We start from the raw sequence: 16,577 nt of genomic DNA on the forward strand, positions 1-16,577 counted from the left end.
ATTATCAAAGCTTAAAGCTAGCTGGCTGTGATCACAAAGTGCTCAAGTCCTTTTAAGTGATCCTGCTCCAGACAGAGTGAGAAGGATACAGTGAACTGGCCTGCACTGTATGTGGCTGCCCAGTGTTGGTTCACTCAGCAGCAGAAAAGAGAGAACGGGTACTTCCATTCAGCGTCTTACTAAAAAAGTGCATAGACATGCAACGCTGAAGAAAGAAATTAAATTATAGCGAGAAGTACAAATGCTTCTCCAGTTTATACATGATTTGTGGAGTAATAGTAACAAAATTGCAGTTACACAGTTTATAGTTTAGCAGGACTCAAAAGAGATTCATATAGATAGCAAGAACATAAGTTCTTATTAGTTTTTGAAGGAATGTCAGAAAGCAATAGGTTTATAAGCAATATAAACCTTTGTGGTTCAGGTGAAATGAAATCTCAGTTTAATTCCAGTTAAATGGAAACCTTCCTGTAAGCAAGTTACCCATACATAAGTAATGAAGGATTTCCCACCCGTCCCATGAAGAGGCTTGTAAAAATTGCTTCTTAAGGTGGATTGATTGCCTGTGACAGTATACCAGAATACTGATCCCAACATAAAATCACAGATTTTTCTTATTTTAGCATGTTTTAGACTAAACATCAGTTATTTCATTTTTTTAGAGCAAATAAAAGTGTGAGTACTTCATTAATAGTTACACTGAATTGGAAGTCAAGGTGCTATATTGTGCCATAGGTTCTGGTTAGCAGTAGAAGACCTGAAGAAGAGGCCTATCCGTGAAGTTCCTGCTCGCGTCCAGGAAATCTGGCAAGAATTTCTTGCTCCAGGTGCACCCAGCGCTATCAATCTGGATTCCAAAAGTTATGACAAAACCACGCAGAACGTAAAGGACCCTGGAAGATACACGTTTGAAGATGCTCAGGTCAGTTTGCGATACTGTTTAGAGACATTTGAAATAGAATGTTGGCTAGTGAAATCTGTACGCAAAAAATAAGATATATTTGGGAATAAAATGGTAATGCTCTGATTCCTAAAATGCTGTTTTGGCAATGCAAATGGGTAACATTCTGTCTTTCATGAGGCCTATGAATTACCAAAGGTCTTCATGGAACTTCTGTGCCTGGTATAGAGTCTTCAAGTGGGCTTCAAACAGAGGAAAACATGTGTGCAGTGAAAATTATATTTTCATGTTCCTGTTTTCTTAATTTTCTTATTGAGTTCCATTAAGAGAAAAGCTTCCCCTCACGCACATTGGTTTCTAGTTCTCAGGACCTGTCTCTGAAAGAATTCCTTTGATACAGGCTCAATGTCTGTTCTCTCAATGCATGTCCAAAAGTGTTGTTATCATTTATAGGAGTCACAGGTACCCAGCATGAAAAGAATATGACCCATGTGAGAAATAACATTTTGTAACAGCTTGTGCAGACGTGTAGTATTTAATGGATGTTGCATATTCTATACCTTGTTAAACTATCTACAGAACATTAGGCAAAGATCCTAAAGATCCGCTCTTCAATAATCAGTATTACAGCAGTAAACAACAGTCTGTAAATGTCTTATTTGGCTTTTGGGGGTCTGATTGAGCCAGAATTTGAATGCCGTCAACAAAAGATGCTTTTTACCAGAGCTAGATTTGTGAGAACACTTATATATTTGAGATTAGAACTAAAAGTTAAAAAATCAAAACAGTAAAATATAAATCTCAGTTTTCCTCAGAAGAAAAAACAAGCATTCTGTATTGAATGCGACACTTCCTGTGACTTATAACTTAATATTTCATCTTTGCAGACTTCTGAGAAAAGCAATAGAAAAGAATTGGATTCACAGTAAAAGTAGTAGAACCGGTACCATCCTCCCTTTTTCAGCAGCAGCAGATGAAAATTTAATTATTAATGCAAAGTGAAATGGTGTCAAAAGGAGAGATCGAGATCATATCCCTGCAGAATTTCTTACAGCTTGATTATTAGGTCATCATCTTGGGAGTCAGGAGATGCTGCTGCAAGTCCCACCAAGGAGAGCACGGGATTGAATCGGACCTTTCTACTTCTTGGGAAAGTGCCTCTGCCCTAAATAGGAGGAGGAATAATTCTATCACCTTTCATTTTGCTGTTCTGAGAATAGCAATATATGATGCAACAATAAAGTTTTCATTAGACACTATATCAGACCCATTGTTTTGAAGTACTCTGTATTAAGCCAAACAAACAGTTTTTGCTTGCATTGCTGACCCCTTGGAGATTTAGGAATGCAGTGCACAGCAAAGACGTAATTTACACAAATAGTCTAGCAAGATTAAGGGTTTTAAAAAAATATATGTATTTACAGTTGAGTCATTAAAGGACAATTAAATTCCTTGCCGGTACTCATTTATTTAAAACAATAGGTGTAAAATTTCAACACCATTTTACTTCCAGGTCTCTCTCCTCTTTATTTTTTTTTTCCCCTTCATTTATGAAGGATGTAGTCAGTCTTTATGCAAGCGGGACTTCTCCTCCTGTCAGACCTCTGCTTATTTGATCCAGCTCAGCATACAACTTGGACCTGGAAGCCTCCACTTCTCTGGGAAAAGGGGGCAGACTGTACCTGCCGTGTTCTGGCTTGAAGCGTTAGGACCGTTACCAAGTGCCCCACCTGAGGTGGCAGGGTTTTGTCAGTAGTAGGGCTCTGCCCCTGCAACAGGTTGTTTATGGCCTGCCAGCTGGGAAAGAGACCACTTATAAGTCATTCTGCCAGTCAGCAGGTCATTTAACTGCAGTTAAAAATTTTTTGAAAATCAGCATTTCTGGACTTTAAAGATGGCACCCAGAACTCCATGTCAAATGAGAGTGATACATAAGTAAAAATAGACCGATCGTTCTAAATAACATCCAGCCTCAATTCCTGACTAATGTGTACATCAACAATACTAATACAGCCTAATTTATTGCTTTTACAGGGTTGGGTTGTGCACAAAAATAACATTTTGATGCCCATCGCCATTGACATGTTCATCAGGAGCACAGTCATTTCTGCTCTCTGTTGGCTGCGCTGGCTGTTTTTGTAGAAACTGAGTGGAATCGAAACTCCCCACATGAACCAGCCTAAGTTCTGAATATACACCAGAATTTCTCTGCCTAGTGCAAGAAATACAATGAAAGGCACTTAGAGTCATTTCTAGAGTTTCTAATAAAACTAAAATTAAAAATCAGCTTTAATTTTACCTTGCCATAATTTTCAAGCAAGGTGGTTTGCTGTTTTTTTTTTTTTTTCTATTCATTAATTTTATGAACTACCATGCTGAGAAACAGTATTTACAGTTTATTTGCTGTTTCCTGATTGCTATGCTGCAAGTTTCCTATAGTAAAAGGTAGGGTTTGAGTAAAAAATAAAACAAAAATAGCTAACACAATGGACTTTAAAAAAATATTTTTAGAGTATTTCCTATTCCAACTGCTTTTTCTGCAAATCTCTTTCCTAACACTAGAACTATAACTAGAATTATACACTGTCCTACATCGTAGATTTTTAGATTTTCATATTTTAGAGAAATGAGAATTCTTCAAAAAGAAAAGCGCCATTAACTGTTTGTGTCATTTGGTTGCAGGATAAGGGTTTCCAAATATTCATATGCCTCTGAAGAATAATTGTCTTGGAAATTAGATTAGCCTGGCACTGTTTTTCAGCTTGCAAGTGTATTTTCCTTTTTATATTGTCATCTGGATAGCAGACTAAACACCTGTCAAAGGATATTTTCAAAAGTAACCAGGGGATATCCTCCCTAACTTAAGCACGTTATTGTGGTGCTGAATTAGAAACCTAGTACCTTTTCCCAGCCTATGAAGTCAGAAAAGCTTCTCCAGAAACTAATTCAGAAAATCTGATGAGGAAGGATCCAGAGCTCCTGATTTAGTCACTTAGCTAAACTGACCAATGTAAGGGAGGTTTGAAACTGGGCCGTAAGCTAGGACTCAGCTGTAAATTCTTAGAAAAATAATTCCACAGTGGAAATAGGGACTATAAATTAAAGAAAGGTGTGCTCTGTTCTTTATACAGAACAAAGAGGTGGGATTTCTGCTTTAAGACTAGAGAGCAATTCAGCCTTAGCTTCAGAACTGCAACCAGCTATCCCGTAAGAACTCCTATTCAGAATAGCCCTAGCCAGTATACATTCCGCAACTAAAACATATGACTGCCTCCAGCTTTCCCTATGGGAGTAACAGCTCCTTCTTTCCCTTTCAGGAGCACATTTACAAACTGATGAAAAGTGATTCTTATCCTCGTTTTATACGATCCAGTGCCTACCAGGAGCTGCTACAGGCCAAGAAAAAGGTATTGGTCCATCTTGCCTTTGTCTTGCCACTGTGCAAAGCGGTGGTTATGTTTGCAACAATACTCAGTCTTCTCTCCCCTGTGCCAGTGCAACTGGATATCTGGTAGGTGACCAGCTTGGCGTGTTTGGAGGGTCACATACACACAGGAGTTCAATATACATATATGTGTATATATCCTGCATGCGGGCATGTTTCAATAAGTTAATCTAGCAAAACTTATTTTTATTTTTACATCCCATATTGTACTGTTTTCTCTGTTATGAAGCACCTTAAATTGCAAAGTGCTTTACAAATACATTAAAAAAATGAAATAAAATCCCAGAAGAATAGTCTTTCATGTTTGCAAGTTTGCTTATGTAATAAATGTTGTTCTCTTTATTCCACCTATAAAAGCTACAGAGTGTGTTTAGAAACAATCTTATTCCTATGAATAGCTTCTAATTTAAACTATAAATATAGGGTCTTCCTAATTCTGTTTCTTTCCCTGTTATTACGTGAATAGTTTTGAGTAAGTTAGGAATCTGACTTGAAAGACTGATCATGTCACACTTCAGCAAACAGAGGCTCATGTCTTGGTATATAATATTTGCTTAGCAAAAGTCCAGATTATGGAATGAGTTCTGAATAGACACCTCCCAGAGTATGTGAAGAGGCTTGTACAATGCAGATTTCTATAATGATAAATACTTTTATTAGCGGGCTCTAAATAGTAATCTCCTAGAATAAGCTGGGAGCCCTGTGCCTTGCAAAATCAGGGCCCCGGTCATTACTGGAACAAGGTAGTTATTAACACCGTAGCATTCTATTGTTTATAATGACAACCTAAAATTATATGAAAGTACTGTGTGATGTTGTTTTTTGTTCAAACATTGATTTCTGAAGATCCAATATAGAGATGTTGAAAATACCAGAAAGCTACAACTGTCCGTGTGAAGTCCTTAAGTTTGTGAATGTCAGTTCATTAACACAAGATGTGCACTTCATGATTTCTTTTTATTTTCAGTTTTTTTTTTAATTAAACCAGTTTGATCTCCATGAAAAATTATTTTTGTCAAACACTATATCTGCTTTGCCCATCCCCTGTTTTGCAGAGTCCCATTACAGCTTCATACCTGTGTTTGCTTCCTGATTTATACAAACTTTGTTTTGCAGTCCATTGGTTCATCAATCCTTTTCTACTCCATTTTTTCTTGCTTTTCTTTTCCCCTCCTTTTTCTTTTTGTTTCCTTTTTTTATTATTTATTTTAAATTTAAGTTGGAAAACACTCTGGATCGTCGAACATCTTTTGAGAAATTCACACGCAATGTGGTAAGTTTGTTGCCTCGGAAGACTAGTAAACCTGATGGGACATCCTTCTCCCCTCCCCCTCACTGATCCCTACTTTCCCTTTTTGCTTCTCTAACCTGACAATTAAAAGTGTATTCATCACAGTTTGTAAATTTTCCTAGGAATGGCAGCTTTATAATGTGCTTTCATTACAACCCCTCCTCCCTAGTGCCTTTCCCACTGACCTCAATAGTCACACGTGGAGGACTGGACCTTTGGGAGCCATGCTTTTTGCGTTAGGAAGCATGACATTATTACCTTTTTTTTTTTTGTTAAATTGTAGTAAAGAGTCTGTGAAAACCTGCTTGTTGTTGTTCCTTTTTCTGGTGCCTCCCAAAATACTGAGTCTAACACAGTTTGAATACATTGGATTTCTTTCCTGTCTCCTTTTTATTTTACTAAAAAAGAGTTTGTCCCTTTTTTTTTAATTGGGCACAGGGAAAAATAAACAATAATAATTTCCCCATCTTCCTTAATGTCTAGCACATCTTCTTCAGGACCAAAGAATTCATGCTGATGATGCACAAGGGTTTGATTGGGGTTTCATTTTGATAATGGACTACAAGAACTGATTTTTTTTTTTTTTAAATATATAATTCTCGAAAGCTATTTCACGAAGGTAAAAGAATGAAGGCTGGTAAATTTGCTGTGGGCATTCTCTTGCCACCTGCCAAAAGATCCACTGATTTCCTGATATGTGCGATTCTTTTTACTTATCCAGTTTCTTTGGATTTTTTTTTTAACATTGTGAAAGTTCAAACTAAAGCATTCAACGCATTTATTTTTGTAGGGCAGAAACATCCCTATTTTCCCATGCCATAAAAACTGTACACCAACACTGAGGGCGAGCACTAACCTGTTATGAAAAGAGGTAGAAAGATCTTGGATTATACTCAAGTTTGTCTGCATTGTCTGTTGAATTGTGCAGGTGACGCTGCTGTGTGTGTGTGTGTGCGTCCGTGGCTTTTTCTGTGACCTGGTTAGTGGAGCTGTGTGCGTTGAAATGGAAAATATGAGAGCTTTCAGCAAAGATCATGGTTTTTGTTTTTTAGTTTCTAGGGAAGGAGAAGCAGTTCTCAGAAACTGCCTCCCGTATAATGAGGCTCAAGAGTATTTCCTCATGTATTTTATATATATATGTGTGTATATATATATAAAATCTATATATACTTTCCAGTAATCAAAAAAAGAAACAAACAGTGAAAGAACAAAGTTTTCTGAGGTTGTGGGAATACCTCACATGTTAAAACAAAACTGTAATTCTTTAACTACTTTCTTATAGGTAAAGGCTTCCTGTAATATGCTTTGAATCCACTGTAATCAGGAAGAAATTTGGATTCAATGGGACAAAGTCAGTAAAGGACACTAAAAAGTAAATAAACAGCCACAAAGGAAACTATCCCAACGTTTGAAACAAAAACCCCTTATATTTTGCATGGTGGTGTTGCCACAGCATGCTGCAGTGTGATTTGTGTGTTGTCTGAGCAGGTTGATCTATAAAGCAACATTGTACATGATAACAACGTACGTGATAATTACATGATCATTCCATAGGAAGTTCCATATTAATAAAAGAGCCTATTATAATAACAGAGAGTGTAGAGAGTAGACAGTACATCAGGGACCTCTGAGAGCCAGGCTTTTGCCTAGCCACAGTGCCTGGCAAGCTGCAATAGCTATGTTTATTCATGGAAGTTTAAACAGCCCACAGATCATGAACTGGTTATGGTAAAGAGTATGTAAACAGGTGGCTATAAGGAAAGAAATAGCAAGCTGCAGACAGATGTGAGGAGAATAGACCACAAATGGGAAAAAATAAAGACAGACTGGGAGGCGCTGAGGTGATTCTCCGATAATCCCTCTCAGACCAGCTTTACTGATAAACCAGCACTTCTGTGCATAAACGCTGGAGCATTATGCCCTGCAGGCATGCCCAGTTTTCATCTAGCTAATCTCAGGGCAGAAGTACCAGAATAGCAGGATGCCAGAGATGCAGGGCAGGCCCAATAAACCAACTGTGAGCTAGAAAAGGGAACAAAGATTTCTGGATGTGAGGCGTTAGTAGTTCTTCAGTAGAAGAGAGTGATATTTTTTTCATGGAGCAAGCTATAAAATAAAAGCTGTGGTTTTGCTTTTCCTCAAACTACTACCTGTGAATCCGGGTGGAGTCTGTCAAGTCGGGTCAGGTACGAAAGTAAAACCTGTCACTGCTAGAATGTATATTGTCTATTAGATCAGCAGCTCTGAGGCTTCCAAATTAATCCAGAACATCAGGATGCTCAAGAGCAAACCTTTTCTCCAAGACAACTGAAATCACATCACCCACTGCCCCAGGACCCCTTGCCAACAGACATCCCTGTTCTTCCGCTCTTGTTCTTGGTTATGATGAGTTTATAATATGTCATTATCTACCTTGGTACAGTGGTTCCAACCAGCAGGGATGAGGGAAACCTTTCTCAGCATATCCTACGGTGTACTGATTAACTTAACTTGTTCAGCTGTGAATTGAGGGACTGTGGTATAGATCTGTTCTTCTGATTAAAAGAGAAAATAGGTGTGAAACAGGTCTTCTACAACCTGGATAAATGCTGTCCTCTCTGAATGATTTAGTAAGATGAAAATTACAGTTTCTCTTCTCTGGTGGTTTGGAAAATTTAGACTAATTTTCTCTGGGTTTTTTTCTCACTTATATCAAAGTGGGTTTGTATTAAACTAAATTAGATCTCAGTTTTTTCCATTTGAAGTGTTTAAAAAAACCCAGTAACCTTGATTCTGTCTAGGGATTGAACCTGAGAAGATGACCTTGTAATTCATAACCTGATTTGTTAAGACAGAGACTATAAGAGGCTCCTGATCAGCGATGATTTAAAGTGGGTTATACTTGCTGCAGGAAGCATTTGTTAAACTAGAAAGTGTAGAAACTTTGTAAGGGCAATCCCTCTGTACTATTCCTTTAATTAAGTGTAAATAACCTAATATAATGAGTCATTATTCTAGTCTGATGGGGGAAAAATAAAAGTGGAGCTGTATACACAAGAAACCCCTAAACTCAGCTCTGCATTTCTTTGACATTGGAGTTTTCTTTCCAGAAAACTTTCAATACATGGTGCACTGTATGAAAGCCCTAAATGCTCAGCTTAAAAACATTGGCTATTTAGCTTGCTCTGTAGATTTGATAGTGCAAAACTGCTAATGCCTTTGGCAGTCTGCCACAGACAACATGAATAATGTTAGAAACACGCCTGCATTCACGTACAATACAGATTAAGTAATAGCAAACTGGCATTTACTATATGTAATATTTTTTGTGGAACACTTTATAGTTTGCCTTTGAGTAGTAAGCACAGATATTCTTTGTTTGCCTCACTTATTGACAGCCCCAGGTATTGAGTGAAAATACAGTGCACATACACTTCAGCACTACTGGAGTGATGCCTCTGGCTAAGTGCTTTGCCTTGAAGTAACACTGGCAACCACAGGTGTCATAGCCCTGGCTCAGAGGCACAGGGAGCGGTGGTGACAGCGTGTTCTGTGCTCCCCCCTGGCCAGCTCAGCCCCTTGGGTTTCTCCTTGGCAATAATTAAGATCTAGTCACCTGCAGCTTCCCGAGGGGGTGAGTAGGGAAGCTTAAGGTATAGGTCAGGGAGCAGGAAAATCTCATTGCTTGCCACAGTAGCAGAGAGGGGAAAATGAGCTGTTTCTCAGGCATTTAAAAACTGAAATTCTTTTGAGGAATTTGCATGGGGAAAAAATCCATATTTAAAAAAATAAATTAATTTGAGAAATCAGGAATCTTCCTCTACCTCAAGTACTAGCATCTACATTGCAGAGAAAAAAGAGGTGAACATGCACTGATAATGTTGATGGGAACAAAGAGGTCCTCTAAGGATGACTTTTGTCTTTAATTTCTCATGTGCATGTGGGATTAGTGACAGTGGCAGGCTGGTAGTCTGAGCAGGACACCTTCGTGAGAGAAAGATAGCCTGGTGCTTAGCTGTGGTCTCCAGTCTGGAAGCCTGAGATGAAGGGATCTCATTTGCAGCAAATGTGCTTGTTGCAAATTTATGATGTTTTATGGAAATACAGCTAGAACAAAACAGACCAAATTCAGTTCATATACTACGCCAGAGAGCCATCAGATGGTATTTATCTTCACTTGTAACCTCTTAAACTAGACACCGTTTAATATCTCTGAGTTTAAAACCATTATCTCTTACATTACCCACACCCTTTCCAGCTGTCTTCTCCCACTTAGCTGGAAGCACTTGCTCAGCAGTGTCCTTTAATGTTTTCCCCCTCCAAACCAGTAACATTAGACCATTTCATGCATGAGATAAGAAATGTGAAGACCATTGAACACAGCACATTTTCACAGTGGCTCAGTCTGATGTCAGTTAACATGACTTAGCAAATTATGGTCTGGAGATGGGAATTAGAACTCTTTAAAACAGCTTATTCAGTTCTTATAAGTGAGGGGTAGACTTCCTAGATGGTTAAACAGATGTAGAGTCTTGCCGTGTTAAAACCCATCCCTTTATTGATAATATATCATTTAATTTTGTCATAAATAAATTTTTCTATATGAACAGGTAAAACTTGTTATGTACACAATAGCTCTACTGTGCCAGACCAGAAGTACATCCAGCACTGAAAGGCTCTATTTTTCTCATTATGAACGAGCTTCAGTGCAGTGTCAGCTGTGGGATCTCATGTTCAATGCAGTCACAGAAGAAATCCTGATTGTACTTTTGAAATTTACTTACAGGTTATTCCTAAAACTTAAAACCATAAAATAGCTAGTCGGAAAGAATCACAAAGCTTCTTGTTTGACAAATACAAACAATAATAAAAATAATAAGTAGTTGTAGAAATGAGGGCTTTTTCCTTTTCAGGAAAGAGATGGCTAATTCATGTTTGACTAAAAAGAACTGATGAAATAATTAATATTTTTAGTTTGGACTAGTAATTAGCCCCAAAATCTAGTTTTAGGTTTTTAAGGAGTGATGACCAGGCTAGTTAGGAAAAAAGAGCATCTGTAGGACACACCAGTGAGGACTGGCCTCTGTGTCCTGTTCTGCAGCCGCTGGAGCTAAGCTGCTGCGCTCCGTGCTGGAAGAGAAGAGCTGAGGAGTAGCACTTGCACAGCCACATTCATCTAAGTGAGGAGCCAGCGCGTACCATTCAGGTACTAGGCTAGTGTCTGCCATTTCCCAGCTGACAAACAGTTACCTGAGCCTTAAGCTATTTGCAGGAATGAGAACTGCAGAGGGCTATAGGAACCTGAGGGGTCACGCCTAGGACAAACAAACTAAAAATATTTGTCTAGTGCATTGATGCCTTGGAAAATCTTATGTGTTACCCCACACTTCAGATGGTTATTCAAGTTTAAACTACCCCATCTGGCCAGAGTTTGTAGGTTAATTACAAATGAGAGCAGCTCATCAGTAAATGTAAAGATTAGTGTGAAATGAGAAAGAAATTGGGAGTGTCATCCAATTCGGAATGAGCCAAAATAGGAACGCAGTTGCTCAGCCACTGCTTCCCGTCTATGGACTGCTCCAGGGGACAGTATGGCCCTAATGACAAATGAACAGAGGACCCCAAATCCCTGTGATAGGCAGAAGGATTTTCCTGCACATGCAACCACTTAGCACTGCAGCTGTGCTAACAACTCATGCCCCAAATTCAATAAATGCTAACCTCTTCCCCTTCCCCACAAGTCTGAAAGAGAAATACACCTGCACAGGTGGCGAGAGCCGCGTTCTGTGCTGCTGTGGAAATCAAAGCACAATCCTGACACCCTGAGCGGTGCTAAAGCAACTCCCCTGAGCTAGAGGAGCAAGAGCTGCCTAATCTTGGAAAGGGACTTACTGTTTCCACTCCTGTGCCTCTCCAGATGTGCTTCTGTCAGGGGCTGTTTATGTACCAGCGCTGTGTGTGGCGCACTGCGATGTCTCTTGGGAGCTTTCCCTACTGATGCCGGCTGAGCTGCCGGCGTGCTGCAGGTGCGTCACACATGACCCGATAGGGAATGGTGAGAGCAAGGAGGGTCGATTCTCACTCTGCATCTCATTTAGCTCACAGTGGGGTTCACGCCGTTTCTCTGTTACACCCGGTCAGACGAGTGGCATTCTCATTTCTAGTTCTACCAGTATCAGTCCTGGGGCGTAGCATCTGCGCTGGCAATAAAGAAACTTGAAAAAGGAGCCATTGAGGATGCTTAGCAGAATGGAAAAGAATTAATCTCCTAAAAGGAAAAGACTTGATCTTTCTCTACCATACATTTCAGCTCTGGCCACTATATAAATTTTACATTGATTTCTTATAAGCCACTTATGTACCGAGGTTGTGGCTGACTTGTTTGCCAGATTATTTGAGGTGTTAGTGTTCTGCTGTATAAATAGGTCAGTCAGCACATTTGTATTTAGCAGCTCATAAATCTGCACAAGGTTTTGTAATTTTCCCCTAAATTCTCTAAAAGTACAGTTGGAAGGGCAACTATATGCTAAACAGTTAATACGCTAAGGTAGGGATGTGAACACTGAGGCCAATTGATTTGAATCCTTAGGTGTATTTGCTCACTCCAACTGCTGTGCTGCCTCCTCATAGTACGGCTCCCTTGTCAGGGTACGTGCAGGGGTTTCATTTTGGCTTCTGTATTATTAGAAATATTGTTAAATAGTTTCAATTAATATGTCCAAAGTGAACCAATACAGCCAAAAATCCTAATCCTGTTTAGAATTTGGCCATATACTTCTTAATGTTGATGGCAAGAATATATTGAAAATATTAAGGGTCTCCTTTTCATTCTTCAGACAAACATCTACTACTTCTTCTGACTTTTTTTTCCAATTGTTCTGTAATCTCATTAGCACAGGAAACATTTTCCTACGTGTGATGACTGATATGCTACACTTCTCAAAACTGGCCTGTTAGATAGATTTCCCAAATCAAAATCTGGCTTATGGAAATGCTATTAGTATTGAAGTAGCTGGGCTCCGCTCTTAAATTATGGCCCACAAGGTATGATCCTTACATTCGTCTCTAAATCGAGTAACTCTGAAAATCTCCTAGAAGTGACAATTATGAAACCCTACTGTACAGATCTAAAGGAAAAGTACACTCTGGAACAGAGTTTGAAAGAAATACTCTGTAAACTGGAAAATAATAAATCCCTCCATATCTGAATAAGAAGGTGGGATAATTCTGTATTTGGGGCTCCTATGGATTCTGTACGTTAAAAGCTTATTTTCCCAGAGAACTAAGTATGACTCAGAATAAACATAAACGAAGATCTCTTAAGGAGCGTGTATCTTCCAAGTTGTCATTTTTTCAACTATAAGATAAGTTAGAAATACTACCTGGAAAAGAGCATATGTTATTGTTCAGATGGAGACTTCATATCTTCAAGAAGTGTAACATTCTCTGGGCAGGGAGGGGAGGTGGAGGAGAGGACCATCCAGAGAAATCCTGATCACTGCAGGTCTTAGGAGCAAAAGTATCCAAAGATGAGCAATATCTAGGGAGCAAGTGGTGCAGAATACAGAAAAAAATTGTCATGACAGCTCACTGTGTCTGTAGGGGAAAATTCAAATAATATATAGAGTGAGATTATACAAGTCAGGTCAACTAACTAACAGCTAGGTTTTGGCCTGCTTTTAGGTCAAAACTTTCTAGTTTATGTGATATCACAGTTCATTCCTGATTTGCTAGAATTTGGTTATGGTTCATCCATGTAAATGCCAGGGAATGTACAACTCCTGAATAATCAACTGTTGCAGATCAGAATAAAAACATATTTCACAGATCTTATCCCACAACAAGAGCTTGCGTGGCTTTCCGGTATGTTATGGAGCAAATTGTTTTAACAGCTAATAGAGTGCTCCTGGTTTAATTGTTTTAATTAATTGTTTTATGCAGTTCAGTACAAAAGGGGACTCATATATGTTTACAGAAAGCGGACAGGCCTGCAGACCTGTAAAATTAAGCACAAATATCTTCATCAAAGGCAAAGATGAGCATATGCTCAATATTTTCCCAGATTATGCCAAGGCTGACAATCATGAATTGCCTAACAAAACACTTAATCTTGGGCAAGCTGTTTTAAATTGTATTCCAATGCCACACAGCTGTTGAGACTTTTTGACTACTTGAAAAGATGTCTTACTGTAACAGCTTACCTGTTACATTAGAGGAAGACAATTTAAGGCTTAACAATTGGCAAGAAGCTGTGACTTTAATGTAGGTAGAAAGTGATAGCTAAAGCTAGACACAGGGACAAAAGCGTGCCAGGAAGGACATTTTCTGTCTTTCAAAGTAGTAGGTATTAATCCTGTCAGGTGATATGGTGAACCTGAGGGAGGAGCAATCTAACCCAACGTTGCCAGTCATGAATTCCCTTCAAAAGTATATTTTAGGGGAACTATTCATCCTAATTGGTTCATCTTGCGTTTCAGAGCGCAAAGTATAGTATAGGTGTTCTTACTTCTGTGGAGACCTGCTCTGATATATTGCATTTGAGCAAATGCTCGAAACCAACTTGCAGATCCCTAAATTTAATTGATAAGGACAACAGATATTAACTCATGTATTTCCGCTGAGTTGTAATACAGCAGATGACTTAATGACTCATTGATACAGCAGAATAAGTTCGTTTACCCTTTACTGCATAACGTGTAGCATCTCTCCATAGTTACAGTATTTCCTACTTTAGCTTCTTGAAATCAGTTTGATTTTTCTGAGTAGTACACTTAAAATGAACAATACAATAAATGTAAGTATTAAATACCTAACTGGAGAGTTAGACAGAGCCACTTTCTATTTAATGTTTTATGATCTATTTATGTTACATTAGCAGGGTATGCCTGTGGCACTTTGAGGAGTGATGCAAGCTTGCTATGCCAGCTCTGCCTCTGTTGGATCAGAGCCACAGTACGATGGCCCTAGGAGAGCTAACTCCTTTATGTGGCCTTAGGAGAGCTAATAACTGTTATGTGGGTTCATGGCTTTTGTCTGGCTCAGGTAAAGCTCAAATCTGCCTGAAATATACCATGGTGACATGCCCTACACCATCCTTTTCATGCTGCAGACTTAACTCTTGCAGCACAGTCATTATACCTTATTAAAAGAACTTGCTAAAAAAACTGAAACCGCATCCTTGCAACAGGAGGAACAATAAGGAAAATAACGATGTGGCAATCCAAACCCCTTCAAAGCAGTGTTATGCAGTCACATGTAATATACCTGACCAACGCTCCTTATAAATAGTAAATACGGTCCCAGCAAACCAATGAAAAAGCTGCTTTCCTGCCTCTATGCAATCTGCCTCTTACTTTCTTACCTTAACTTTAAAGTAGCCTTTTGTCTTCTGTGACAGAGCTACTGCAGTTTGCACATTCACCTTTGCAGCACAAGGCGCCCTCACTTATGGTAGCCTTCTTTAAGTTCTGGGTATGACCGACAGCAAAAACCTCAGCATTAGTTGCTCATCAGCCCAAACCAATCTCCTTCAAAAATGGCCTTTACATTTGCTGGCTTATTCTGTGAAACAATCTGGCTGGCTGGCAGTGCAGGTGTTTAAGCGCAAGGGCTTCCTGTGGTTTCAGATTTGACAGACTCCAGTTGGTGCCCCTAGTTATTTGACAGTGATGTGGCAACACTAAGTGGTTGCTGATGAACAGGTCTGCAGTGATCATGCCTCTGTTTTCTGTTTTTGTTTTTTGTTTTTATCTTTTCCTCAGGGGAAATCGCTCACATCAAAGAGGTTAACCAGTCTAGTGCAGTCCTACTAAAAGGATCACCTTGTAGCATGGAAGCAGACTCAAATCATTATACATACTTTGTAGCTCACTGATTGCCTGACTCAGAGGACAGTAGAACAAGATGTTGCATGAGCAAGGACCTGACTTATTTTCTTTTGTGTATACTAAGGCATTACAGACTCCGAGGGACTCTCTAGCCTTTCGATGCCTCCATTTCGAAAACTGTCTGCTCACTTCCTCCTTCATATCAAGCTGGATCTGTGTCTTTTTATTTTCTGCAAGCTCAAGTACAGTGAAAAAAAAGCTTCTGCTAGGCACAGTTTATTAAAAAAATACGTCAATCAAAAACTGGAAGAAATGTAAAAAATGCATATATTAATAAATATACATATGGCATCACATTTATTGCACAATAAATTAGCACAGAAGGTTTCATTTCACTGATGTATTCACATTGAGAAAGAAAGCCTGTGTCTTTGTCTGTTGTCTGTATATTCTCTGTTAATGTTTCTTGCATTTATTTTTATACCATATTTAAAAAAGAACACCTTTTACTCCAGATGTATTAAAGTTGATCCTTTCTCTGTAAATTTGTGTATGTTTATATTGTTGTTTTATCTTTCATTAAAAGATGCAGAATCTCTTTCCTTTGGGAAGTTTGAGATTTTAATATTGAATCTGAAGATTAGTCAAGAGCAAAACCATCCCCAGAAGTTACACACCTTGTGCTTTCTAAAAGTGACATGAAATGGCATTTTCTTTCTCTCAGTGACACCTAATCAAACACACTTTATTGATAATCATTTACTTTTTATTTTCTTTTATCAAGCTAGCAGCAGAGAGACCTTTCCAGCTTGCTCATCACCACATAAGCAAACCTTTCTTTAAGCGAGGCCCATAGTAGCACAGCCTGCACAGCGACCCAGTTGCTACGCAGGACCGCATTGACTGAACTGCATTTCCTTAGGAACGACATGAACAAAGCTGGCTGAGAACACAAGTGTATACTTGCCAAATAGGAAGGACAGTGTTTCTTTCTCCTTGCTGTCACTTGTGAAACAATGCAATGTTTTAAGCTGAAAAGGTAGTGCTTTGGGAGTGCTAAGTATACGGTCTGTAGAGCAAACCTTGCGTAGCAACGCAGGAGGCTGTCATTTTAATTCAGGGGCTCTATTCAGG

The 16,577-nt window shown here is 38.9% G+C and overlaps 1 protein-coding gene across 4 annotated transcripts in view; it reads left to right on the forward strand.

The window, feature by feature from the left end:
* RGS7 (regulator of G protein signaling 7) overlaps positions 1 to 16,052 on the forward strand; it is a 243,849-nt gene extending 227,797 nt beyond the window's left edge. Inside the window, exons 15-18 of one of the 4 annotated variants that reach the window (XM_075089409.1) lie at positions 736 to 922; positions 4,219 to 4,308; positions 6,428 to 6,508; positions 15,568 to 16,046. In XM_075089409.1, the coding sequence (XP_074945510.1) occupies positions 736 to 922; positions 4,219 to 4,308; positions 6,428 to 6,502 (352 nt within the window). In that variant the 3' untranslated portion in view covers positions 6,503 to 6,508; positions 15,568 to 16,046. Of the gene's footprint in view, positions 1 to 735; positions 923 to 4,218; positions 6,509 to 15,377 lie in introns of those variants that run through there. The other 3 variants (XM_075089408.1, XM_075089410.1, XM_075089406.1) reach the window with 3 other exon arrangements.
* The last annotated feature ends 525 nt before the right edge of the window (positions 16,053 to 16,577 follow it).

Source organism: Phalacrocorax aristotelis, chromosome 3 (assembly GCF_949628215.1).
Source record: "Phalacrocorax aristotelis chromosome 3, bGulAri2.1, whole genome shotgun sequence".
NCBI classification, from domain to species: Eukaryota; Metazoa; Chordata; class Aves; order Suliformes; family Phalacrocoracidae; genus Phalacrocorax; species Phalacrocorax aristotelis.